The sequence below is a fragment of the Erinaceus europaeus genome, chromosome 20, assembly GCF_950295315.1.
Source record: "Erinaceus europaeus chromosome 20, mEriEur2.1, whole genome shotgun sequence".
NCBI lineage: Eukaryota > Metazoa > Chordata > Mammalia > Eulipotyphla > Erinaceidae > Erinaceus > Erinaceus europaeus.
In genome coordinates, this window is record NC_080181.1 from 45,811,573 (window position 1) to 45,823,869 (window position 12,297).

General features: G+C 50.3%; 1 protein-coding gene across 4 annotated transcripts in view; it reads right to left on the minus strand.

Moving 5' to 3' along the window:
• Positions 1 to 12,297, minus strand: part of LRRK1 (leucine rich repeat kinase 1) — a 113,126-nt gene that overhangs the window by 38,987 nt on the left and 61,842 nt on the right. For 3 of the 4 annotated variants that reach the window (XM_060179299.1, XM_016191248.2, XM_060179300.1), the window contains 6 exons: positions 8,538 to 8,764; positions 6,913 to 7,040; positions 6,671 to 6,834; positions 5,008 to 5,145; positions 4,249 to 4,361; positions 2,987 to 3,063 (listed from right to left, as the gene is read on the minus strand). In XM_060179299.1, the coding sequence (XP_060035282.1) occupies positions 2,987 to 3,063; positions 4,249 to 4,361; positions 5,008 to 5,145; positions 6,671 to 6,834; positions 6,913 to 7,040; positions 8,538 to 8,764 (847 nt within the window). The remainder of the gene's footprint in view (positions 1 to 2,986; positions 3,064 to 4,248; positions 4,362 to 5,007; positions 5,146 to 6,670; positions 6,835 to 6,912; positions 7,041 to 8,537; positions 8,765 to 12,297) is intronic. The other variant, XM_060179301.1, reaches the window with a different exon arrangement.

Genomic DNA, 12,297 nt, shown 5'->3' on the forward strand with positions numbered 1-12,297 from the left:
AGCTGGGGGTTGGAACCCAAGTCTCTGCAGATGGTAAAGCGTGCACTCTACTGGGTGAGCTATCTCCCACCTGCTTTCTTTCTCCTCCTTTTTCCAGTGAGAAGGCCTCCCGTCAGTCTGCCCAAACTCACTGAAGGACCCCAGCCATCAGAAAAGCCTGTTCTTTCCCACAGAAACATGTTCCCACCACCTGGCCTGCAGCCACTCCAGTTTCAAGTCTGACATGGGTGTTGCCATGGACTTTAGAAGCCCCAAGGGACACACACACACACACACACACACACACACACACACACACACAGAGAGAGAGAGAGAGAGAGAGAGAGAGAGAGAGATCCCTCTTGTAAATGGGCAACACCTGTCACAGAAGCCCCACCCCGTCCCGGAACTATGGCAACAGACCGGGCAGGCTGTGCTGTGAGGTATTTATGAACTGTGAGTGTTTATTCGCAGGTTATTTATGGCTCTGTTGGTCCGCACTTTACGGTAAAAACGGCCATCCAAATTATTTTTGGACAAGGCTGCTGAGCAAACACGCCTCCCCGAATGGACATCATAAATCTACGCAGCAGCGGTTGACTGTCTGGCGGCACATAAGTTATCTTTCATAGAGAATCCCTCACCTCAGGGCTGAGAAGATGACCCCCACTGAGAAGAAGGTTCCACTGGGCTGCCATCTTCTCACCCAGGGGCTGGAAGATTCAAGATGAAATCAGAGAAATCAACAAGGTGCCAGTTGGAGGCTCCATGGAGGCTTCCAGGAAGTGTGTGTCCTTCACCAAGCCCTGAGGCCCTGACATGTTCTTGCTGGTCACAAATGGCTGTTATTATTATTATTATTGTTATTTTGGGGGACATTCCTATGTGGCCCTATTGTGCTTTTCTTTGTGTCCATCCGGTCTGGGGCTAGTCCCACTGTGTGCTGGGTTTACCTCCAAGTGAATTTCTGAACTGGGCTGAAGAATGCCTGCCGGCTTTACTGGCTCTGAGCCCTGACGCCACATGGGAGCTCCGCGGACGCTGGTGCTATGCTGTAGTGTCTCTCCCTCAAACTCTCAGCAAGAATAACGAGGAGGAAACGGAACCTGGAAGGCTGCTTAGTGGCATCATGCATGCGGAAAAAAAACAAAAAACAAAAGAAGAAGATGAAGAAGAAGAAGGAGGAGGAAGAGACAGGCCCAGGGGGTGGCCTAGTGGATAAAGCCTTGGACTCTCAAGCATGAGACCCTAAGTTTGATCCCTGGTTATGCACATGCTAACATGATGCACTGGCTTCTCTTCCTCTTTATAAATACACAATAATTAAAAAGAAACAAAATAATGAAAAAAAAAAAGACCCACAAACAAATCACCAGGAGCCACATACCAGGGGCCCTTGTGTGAGGCTCCTCCACCCACAAAGTTCACAGCAGAAACTCTCCCCACACTCATCGCCCTCCCCAGGCGCCCAGGTAGAGACAGTGTCTATGTCTTCTCTCCAAGTTCAATCGCTGTCTCTGGGCTCAGGCCCCGAAGTCTGAAGGCTTTTCTTTTGAAAAAGGATCGGCTATACACTACCTAAGTGTATTTTCCTGTCAGTTCGCTTTGGGGGACCTTCTCATTGATTTCTTGGCCAGCTGGACTCCTTTCTGCAGACGGCTCATGTCCCCCCCCCCCCCACCGCCTTTTGCCTATTGAGTCAACTAACTTTTTCACTTTGTCAGTTCATCTATTAAGTAGCCTTTGCCCATCAAGACCGTTAGCTGACTTATGGTGCAACAGTTCGTATCGCTAATCATTTCTGTTTGTATTAGGACTTCCATTATGGCGCCACTTATGGAGCACAGTTTTTATATTTTATTTATTTATGTATTTATTTGTGACCAGAGCACCACCACTCATGCTGGTGCTGGGGCTAGAACCTGGGACCTCTGGGGCCTCAGACATGAAAGTCTGTTGGGTAAACCGCTGTGCTAGTTCCCCGAGCCTCATGGTTCATATATATATAATTTTACACAAAATAAGTTCAACTTTTATTCTTCCCTCACCTGCCAATATCTTCAAGAAAATAGTCATTGAATCATATTGTGGGTGGATTTTTAAATAAATGATAACTACAGAAGCGCAAGAACCGGCTTAAGGATCCCAGTTCGAGTTCCCAGCTCCTCACCTGCAGGGGAGTCACTTCACAGGTGGTGAAGCAGGTCTGCAGGTGTCTCTCTTTCTCTCCCCCTCTCTGTCTTCCCCTCCTCTTTCCATTTCTTTTTTCCCCCTTATTTATTTATTTATTTATTTAAAAAAGGAGACATTAACAAAACCGTAGGATAGGAGGGGTACAACTCCACACAATTCCGACCACCAGATCTCCCTATCCCATCCCCTCCCCTGATAGCTTTCCTATACTTTATCCCTCTGGGAGTATGGACCCAAGGTCATTGTGGGGTGCAGAAGGTGGAAGGTCTGGCTTCTGTAATTGCTTCCCCGCTGAACATGGGTGTTGACTAGCCAAGATGCCCATCTCTTTCCTGCACTTCCCACCTAGCTTTAATAACCATCCTCTATGGTTCGTTCGTTCTTTCTTTCTTTTTTTCTTCTTCTTCCCTTTTCGTTGTCACTGCTCTGGGGTGACTTTTGCTGACAGACAGAGAGGGAGGGTGAGAGAGACCACAGCACTGAAGCTGCCTCCAAGGTGGTGGGGCCCTAGGCTCGAACCTGTGCCGTCCGCATGGCAAAGCAGCACACTGTCCGAGTGAGCTATTTCGCCAACCTTAAAGTCTTGTATTGTCTTCAATGCTGTTGAATTCTTTTGCTTTTCCACCTGTGTCTGATGTCCACATGGGACATCCAGCATCTATATGGCAGTCAGGAGCCCCAGACTGCAAACACCAGTCTGGTGAATAAAAGGACATCGCTTGCTCCCAGGGGTTTCAATAGAAAAGCCAGTCCAAGGGCGACGCCCTGTGGTCAAGCAGGGAACTGCCCACCCTGTCGCCTCCAACACACCCACCTGTCTCCGTCCCTGAACGCTGGCGCCCTCTGGTGGTGAAGAGAGAAATCCGCTTTGTTTTAAGTCCGTCTTCGTTTCTATGGAGGGGGAAAAAGGGCCAGGTTTGTGGGGAGCCTGACCAGGGCGTTTGGTTGATACTGTATAGTGCCAGGTTATGCACGTGCTCCCCAGGGACGGCACCATGGATGGTAGAGTGGTGCTTTAGTGCCTCTCTTCTCTCTCTCTCTCATTCTATTTCAAACAATGAAGAGTGAAAAATTGGTTCAGGGGAGTCACTCAGGGGCATGCACGTGTCTGAGCACCCTGGCTTCATCCCCTGGAACCACATCAAAGAATTAGAAATGAGGAGGAGTCGGGCAGTAGTGCTGCCGGTTAAGCGCACTTGGCTCAAAGCAAGGACCTTCAGAAGGATGGTTCGATCCCCCGGCTCCCCACCTGCAGGGAAGTCTCGTCACAGGTGGTGAAGCAGGTCTGCAGGTGTCTATCTTTCTCTCCCCCCTCTCTGTCTTCCCCTCCTCTCTCCATTTCTCTCTGTTCTATCCAGCAAGAAGGACAACAAGAATAACTACAACAATAAAACAACAAGGGCAACAAAAGGGAATAAATAAATAAATATTAAAAAAAGAATTAGACATAAGGGCTGGTGAGATAGCTCACCTGGGTAGTGCACCTGCCATGCGCACAGCCCAGGCTTGAACCCAGCCCCCACTGCAGTGGAGGAAGCTTCTTTGCTGTGGTGTCTTTCCCTGTCTGTCTCTGTCTCTCCCCTTCTATATGGAAAAAACTAAGCTAGGAGAAGTGAAGCAAAAAAAAAAATTAGAAATGGAAAATGTTTTGTACGTGTGTGTGTGTGGAGTTGCCTCTCCCCTCAATTCCCATGTGGATGTTTAAGCCCCTCAGCACCCTGGGGTGTGACTCTCTGTGCAACGTCCTTTAAAAGGCAATGAGGGAAAACCAGGACAGGAAGGTCCAATCTGGTCCCACCGAAACCAAGAGGTTTTTGGACCAACATACAGAAGGGTGGCCTGGGGAAACCTGGGAGGAGGCAGCATCTACAGCCCAAGGAGGGGTGTCACAGAAGAAGCAGGCCTTGGCATGATCTTGGGCTCATGGCTGCCATCTTGGACTCATGGCCGCCATCTTGGACTCATGGCCGCCATCTTGGACCAGTCCAGACAGCACTTCCAGGGTCAGTCCCATCGCAGCTGACACACAGCTAGGACTTGCCCGGGAATCGGCCCACCCCCCAACTCCCTGCTTACTTGCCGAACTGGTTTCTGGCGAGGTCCAGGGTCTTGAGCTGCCTGCAGGTCCACTTGTCTGGAGGGGGCAGTGCCACCAGCTGGTTCCCCTGCAGCCTCAGGAACATGAGGGCCTGGGGTGGGGGGCAGCATGTCAGAGATGGATGGGAAGGAGACGGTGAAGAGCTACTTTCCCAGGTCGGGAGAGATAACTCAACGTGTTGGAGCTCACTGTTGCTAGGCTCAAGGAACCACAGCCTGAGTTTCAGTCCTTGGCATTGCTGTAAGCCAGAGCTGAGCAGTGCTCTGGTGTGTCTCTCTTTCTGATGAAAACGAATAAATGAGAAAAAGAGAAGGCAGTTCCCCACCAAAATGCAACCACATGGTCAAAAACATGCCACTTTCACAAAGATGGTGGGTGTGTGGAGCGCCCAGCCCCTTTCCAGTTCAGGGAATCACAGCAGACAAAGCAGATGGGACAAACCAGAGTCCCCACCCATCCTACCATATGCCAGAGCTGAGCAGTGCTCTGTTCTCTCTGTATCTTTCTCTGTATTTCTCCCTTCTTCATTAAAACAAAACAAACAACACCCCTTACTAAAGCTAATAAAATATATTGGGCTGAGGAGCAAGCACAGCGGTTATCCCAAAGACTTTCACACCTGAGGCTCCTATGTCCCAGGTTCAATCCCCAGTACTACCAAAGGCCAAAGCCAAGAAGGAAAAAGAAAAAGAAAGGAAAGAAGGAAAAGAGAGAAATCGAGGAAGCGTGAGACTTACATCCAGCTGGAAGAGCCCCAGGGGAACTTCCCTGAGTGTGTTTTCCGAGAAGTCCACATCCTTCAAGTGATTCTTCCAGAAGACGGCCATCTTGTCAGGCAGGCATCTCAGAGCGTTTCTGGACGCCTGGCAGCATTTCTGGGCATGGGGAGAGGGAGAAGATGGGCGGCATCGGTGTGTGTGTGTGTGGGTTCAGTTAGCTCCTGAGATGTGGTGGTGCCTTAGAGAAAGGCTGCCCCCAGACCGCAGGCTCCCCATCAGCCCATCACTACGGGATAACCATCCTGCCCCAGCAGCCCCTCCTTGCTCTGCTGAGGGGATGCTGGCTTCCCTGGGAGCTGGACGTGCCCAGAGCCTTCTCCTTTCCTTCTGGAACACCTGGTTCACTGTCCTTGGGGATGTGGGGACAACTCAGGACCCTGCTCTGGGGAGCAGAAGGTTCCCCCACCGTCGAGGTCACCGGCAGTACCCAGCTGGGGCTGGGGTGGTTCTGGTGTGGGACCCACAGCAGTCAGCCACTAGTCGTCTTTGTGCTGTTTGGCTTATCTCTGGGGCTTCCAGCTTTATGAACTCACCACTCTTGGTGGGGCCCCCCCATTTTTTTTTTTTAAGACAGAAGGGGAGACACCACACCACTGCTTCCATGCTCATGAAGCTGCCTCTGTGCAGGTGCTCAAACCCGGGTCATCTTGCACGGTAAAGCGAACCATTTCCAGGCCCCCGCTGCATCCGTTTTAATGACTAAACTCCCCAAGAAACAAAGTACACTGAGATAACAGGATTAAGGCAACAGCCTCTTCTCTATTTTATATCCCACTTTGGGCTGTAGAGATATAGTTCAGCCTGTTAGAGCGCAGGACTAGCCTGCCCAAGGCTTCCCGAGGTCCCAGGTTCAACCCCCGGCACTGCCATATGTCAAGAGCTGAGCTTTGTTCTGGTCCTTCCACTGTTCATAAAAGTAGATTAATAAACGAGTCTTTGAAAAATTCTAAAGAGGGCTGGGTGGGGGCTTACCCAGTAGAGCACACGTCACCACACGCAAGGACCCAGGTTCAAGCCCCAGGTCACCACACAGGGGAGGCTTCACAAATGATGGAGTCTTGCTTGGTGTCTCTCTTCCTCTCCCTCCCCCTCTCTTCCGCTTCCCCCCCCCCCCCCCAGCCCTTTATCCAAAAGATTTAGAGGCTGACGTGGTTCTGTAAAAGACTTTCCTGCCCGAGGCTCTGAGGTATCCAAGTTCAATCCCCAGGACCACCATAACAAGCCAGAACTGAGCAGTGTTCTGATTGCTTCCTCTCCTTAAAATAAATAAATACAATATTGAAAGTTAAAAAAAAAAAAAGATGAAGAGAAATGGCAGCTGGGACTGGTGGAGTCATGTAGGCATTGAGTCCTAGCCATCACATAACCTGGGTGATGAGAAATAGATACACAAAAACAAACAAACAGACAGACAAAATCCTCAAGGAACAGAGCCTTGTTCGCTCTAGGGCAGAAACTGTAGAAAGTTCTAGAAGGCGTGACTGTGTGAGGCACAAGCCTAGGGCTGGCTCTCCGCTGAGTCACACGTTTGTGACACTGAGCTGCTGGAGGCCGAGCACCCCTGGGGTGGTGCTGAGGGGGACAAGGGAGCCCACAGAGGAGGCACTGAGGAGAAACTGACCAGCGGGCAGGCCCAGGCTTCTGGAAACACCTTTAGGTTGTTCCTGGAGACATTCAGGTAGCTGAGCGACTTGAACGAGTGCAGGAAGGTGGCGGGGAGCTCAGTCAGCTTGTTGTCTGACAGGTCGAGCTCCTGGAGCTTCCTCAGGCCGATCCAGTTGGTGGCTGGGGACACAGGGCATAGGAAGCATAAGGCCAAGAAGAAAACACCGCCGGGTGGAGTCAGGTGAGAGTGAGACTTACTGCTCTCTTCTTCAAAAAGCCTCTCCAGATAGTTCTTGGAGGCGGTGAGCTTCTGGAGCTTGGAGAGGTGCAGGAGCGCTGCCGGGAGGTGCGACAGTCTGTTGCTGGAAATGTCGATTTCTAGCAGTCTGGGGTCAGAGAGAGGGGGTATGAGTTCCTCTGGGAACGACGGAAGCCGCTGAAGCCCCCTTCTTTGTCCTCAGAACAAAGCAAGAGGGAACTCTGAGGCTGTGCAAGAAAACCTTAAACAGTGGCCTGGAAGGTGGCACAGTGGATAAAGCACTGGATTCTCAAGCATGAAGTTTCAAGTTCAGTTCCTACATGTACCAGAGTGATGCTCTGGCTCTCTCTCTCTCTCTCTCCTCTCATAAATAACTAAATAGTAATAATTTTTTAAAAAAGAGAGGGGGTCAGGCGGTAGTGCAGTGGGTTAAGTGCACATGGCACAAAGCACAAGGACTGGTGTAAGGATCCCGGTTTGAGCCCCCGGCTCCCCACCTGCAGGGGAGTCGCTTCACAGGCGGTGAAGCAGGTCTGCAGGTGTCTATCTTTCTCTCCCACTCTCTGCTTTCCCCTCCTCTCTCCATTTCTCCCTGTCCTGTCCAACAATGAATGACATCAACAACAATAATCACTACAATGAGGCTACAACAACAAGGGCAACAAAAGGGGGAAAAATGGCCTCCAGGAGCAGTGGATTCATGGTGCAGGCACCGAGCCCAGCAATAACCCTGGAGGCAAAGAAAAAAAAAGAGGGTGGGAAGAAGTTGAGGAAAACTTTTACATACTTTCAGGAGCCCTGGATGAATTCTGAAGCTGTTGACAGTAAAAGAGAACTTAGGTGTTTTTTTTGTTGTTGTTTGTTTGTTTTCAGGCATTTAAAGGCTGCTATGCACTGCATTCCTGAAGCTTTTGGCCTCTTAGCATAGAAATAAAACATGCTCAGGGACCAAGTAGTGGCACACCTGGTAGAACACACATTTTCCCATGAGCAAGGACCCGGGTTCAAGTTCCTGGTCCTCACTTGCAGGGGGGCAGCAGTACTGCAGGCCTGTCTATCTCTCCCCCACCCCCCTCCCTATTACTTTCTCTCTGCCTGACTCTATCCAAATAAATAAATAATACATATAAATAAGAAAAGGAAAAAAAAAGTTAGGTGTAGGGAAAGCCCAGACCCACAAGTTCTAGAAGTTTCCAATGATGGTTCTATTTTAATTTTATTTTGTCACCAGGGTTATGGTTGGGGGCATGGTGTCTTCATAGCTCCACATTCCCATGACAATTCTTTTCCTTTCTGTTTTTGATAGAGGGTGACACAGAAAGAGAGATACCCACACTGCTCCACTACTTGTGAAGCTTCCCTCCTGCAGATGGGGACCATAGAGGGTCTTGAACCTGCGTCCTTGTGCATGGCAACCTGTGTGCTCTATTGGGCGCACCACCGCCCGGCCCCGTCCACATGAATATTTGGTTGGATTTTGTCTCGTTTCTGACACACGGTGAAGGGTGAGCCAGGTGACAGAGGCAGAGAATCGCTGATGGGTGAGTTTTGGTGACACGGTGGTGGTGGAACCCCAGACAGACCGTTGGGGAGCGAGTGCCCCTGGGGATGGGGGTGGGCGCACCTGGAGCAGATGATCTCGTCGGAGGACTGCACGCCGGGCAGCTCCGCCAGCTGGTTTTGGGCGAGGCTGAGCTTGCGGAGGCTGATGAGGCCCCAGGGTATGACGGATGGCAGGGAGACCAGGCAGTTGGCAGACAGGTCGAGCTCGGTGATCTGGCAGGAGATGTCCAGCAGCCAGTCCAGGTCCACCCAGGGCAGCCGCAGGTGGGCCCACTTTACGCAGAGTGGCTGAGGGGGTGCGGCGGCGGGGGGAGCAGAGAAGGGGGTACACGTGGGGAGGTGAGGGGGTGAGTCTGGGCCAGGACCAGCCACACCTGCAATGTCCCCTCTGGCAACTAGAGGGACTGCTGGGCTTTGGTGGCACCTCCTACAGGGCGGATGCAGGAAGCACAAGTAGGTTCTACTCTGGATCAGATTCCATGCCAGCTCGGACCCAAACCTGGGTCCTCTGCCCTCCCCTCAGGGGTCCCTTTCTGGGACTGGAGTGCCCCTCAGCCATGCCACACCCCACACTGGATGCTCTGTAAATAGTTTCCGGGGGCTAGCAACTGAGTAGCTATGACAATGTCTGGGCCCTACAGAAGAACCGAACTTTGGAGCCAGAGACAGCTCACAGCTCACTGGATAGGGCGTGTACCTCGCAATGTGGCAGTAAGAGAATCTGAGGTACAATCTCCCTCTCTCTCTCTCTCTCTCTGTCTCCCCATCTGAATAAAATAAAGCAGCCAGGACCAAGTTGCAGACACTATTAAGATTCCAACCGGACTTTCCTGGACAGACAACCCCACCAATGTGTCCTGGAGCTCTGATTCCCCAGAACCCTGCCCCACTAGGGAAAGAGAGAGGCAGGCTGGGAGTATGGACCAACCAGTCAATGTCCATGTCCAGCGGGGAAGCAATTACAGAAGCCAGACCTTCCCCGTTCTGCACCCCATAAAGATCTTTGGTCCGTAATCCCAGAGGAGTAAATACTAGGGGAAGTAAACCAGAAGGCTCTGTACCCTCCCCCCCATTCAACCAGGATGCAGAGCATTGGTCACTGGGAATCTTGTGTCTGTACCAGAAGTGAACCTGGAAAACACCAGAGGAAGCCAGACAAGATCTTTCTTATCTGAGAGAGAAGAGGAAAAAAAGAAAGATGTTTGGAAGTAGTAATAGGGAAGTAGAAAGGGAATGAAGGCAACACCGTTGAAAAAATGGCGGGAAATATATATATATAGAAAGATGGATAGTTATGGGATCAGCCTGATTGGTGACCGTGGGAGAACGACTGCCCTTTCCAGTGAATGGGATGGGACACAGAACTCTGGTGGTGGAACAGTGTGGCATTATACCTGTATTATCTAACAATTTTATAAATCAATATTAAATCACTAAAAAAAAAGAAAGAAGGGATGAAAGAAAGTGGCCTGGGAGGGACGAGACCACACAGGCCTGAGGCCCTGATTCCTCGGAATAAATAAACACTCTAGTCAGACCTGCAGCAGGACACACAACTGCCTTGATTAACGATCTAGGAAATTCCATATTATCTGACCCTCGACCCAAACGGTCCCAGGGCTTGATCAATAACCAACAGCCTCCCGGGTCTCTGTCTCTCCTTCCAACTGGGGCTGACCTGAGCGAATGTGGCCAGTCAGATCTGCCCTCCCTGGCCAATCCCACAGGCATGCCTCCTCCAGGCTGGCCTCCTGCAGCTCTCCCTCCCGTCAGTGGCCTCCAGTCAGGGCTCACCTGACGCCCCTTCTATCCACGGCCAAGCTTTGGGGTCCTTGTCCGCACCCTCATGAAAAGCCAGGGGCCTCGGCTTTTCTTGCTCCTGCACCCTCGTTCATTTCATTTCCGAAAGAGGAACCAGAAGGGCAGTGCCTGGCGGGTGCGGGGTGTAAATAAATAGGGGCACCTCCTTGACGCTCAGAGTTGGGGGGCTTAATTACATTTTCTCAAGGGGAGTGGGAAGAAAGAGGATGTAGGTCTGTTACTCCAAAGTAATTGGGAGCTAGTCCCAGGACGCACAGACTGACAAATACAAAAGGCAAGAAAGATGCAGAAGTGAATGAACCTGCCTCCTAACCTGACAGCCAAAGGCGGGCTTCCTCCTCTGGCCACCAGAGGGCAGTGTGCCTCCATCGCCTCCTAGGCTGCTCCACCAGCATCCCAAATTCTAGGGTTGTTTCCGGGCAAGAGAATGAAGGACTCTGTCAGTCTGTCACTCTCTTCCTTCATCTGGCTAAAGAGGGAGGGCCGATGGCATACTGGATTTTTAGTCAGGAGAATGAAGTTTTGTTCTCAGTTAATTAAAAACTATTTGGTTTGATCTGATTGCCACCAGGCTTATCCCTGAGGCTTAGAGCCTGCACAAGGAATTCACTGCTTCCTGAAGTTTATTTATTTATTATCTATCTATTTATTATTTATTGCCTCCAGGGTTATCACTGGGGCTTGGTGCCTGCCCTACGAATCCACTGTTCCCGGGGGCTAATTTCTCCCATTTTGTTGCCCTTGTTGTTTATCATTGTTGTTGTTACTATTGTTCTTGTTACTGCTGTCGTTGTTGTTGGATAGGACAGAGAGAAATAGAGAGAGGAGGGGAAGACAGAGAGGGGGAGAGAAAGATAGACACCTGCAGACCTGTTTCACGGCTTGTGAAGCGACTTCCCTGCAGGTGGGGAGCTGGGGCTCAAACCGGAATCTTTGCGTGATATCCTAAAGCAGGTCCTTGTGCTTTGCGCCATGTATGCTTAACCACCCGGCCCCAATTTTTATTTATTTATTTATTTATTTTTGCCTCCAGGGTTATCGCTGGGGCTCGGTGCCTGCACCACAAATCCACCGCTCCTGGAGGCCATTTTTTCTCCCTTTTGTTGCCTTTGTTGTCTATTGGTGTTGTTACTATTATTGTTGTCATCATTGTTGGATAGGACAGAGAGAAATGGAGAGAGGAGGGGAAGACAGAGAGGGGGAGAGAAAGACAGACACCTGCAGACCTGCTTCACTGCCTGTGAAGCGACTCCCCTGCAGGTGGGGAGCAGGGGGCTTGAACCGGGATCTTTCCGCTGGTCCTTGCGCTACATGTGCTTAACCCACTGCGCTACCACCCAGCCCCTATTTATTTATTTTTAAGTAATAGGACAGAGAGAAATTGAGAGGGAAGTGGCATCTAGAGAGGGGGAGAGAGGTGTCTGCAGCACTGCTTCACTGCTTGTGAATCTTCCCCCCTGCAGGTGGGGACAAGGGGATTGAACCCGGGTCCTTCACATACGCAGTACTGGACAAGCCATCACTCTGCCCCAGTTGATTTTGTTTGTTTTTAATACAAGTCACTCTGTTGCTATAGAGCTTTTTTTTTTTTTTTTTTTTTTGCTTCCTCCGTTTTCATTCTGAAAAATCTCAGAACTGCAGAGCACTTGAACCCAGTGAGTCACCGCACACTTTCTGCCTCAGTTCACACACTGTTACCACGGTGGTGGTGGTGGTGGGGATTGAACCTGGGACCTCAGAACCTCCCCCTTCAAACAGGCAAACATGTTTATTGACTTTTTTTTTCCTTTGCTGAATTATTAACAAGCAAATCAGAGCTCTTCTGGAATTTTAGCTTTAAACACACCAACGTTCCTCTCTAAAGAACATTTCCACACACGATGCCCATATATTGGTCATTTTCAGGAACTTCATTCAAGGAGACCCATCATTGTCAAATCTAAATTATTGTGCAAATGTTTCGAGTGATTCCAGAAGTGTCTTTTTTTTTTTTTTTTTTT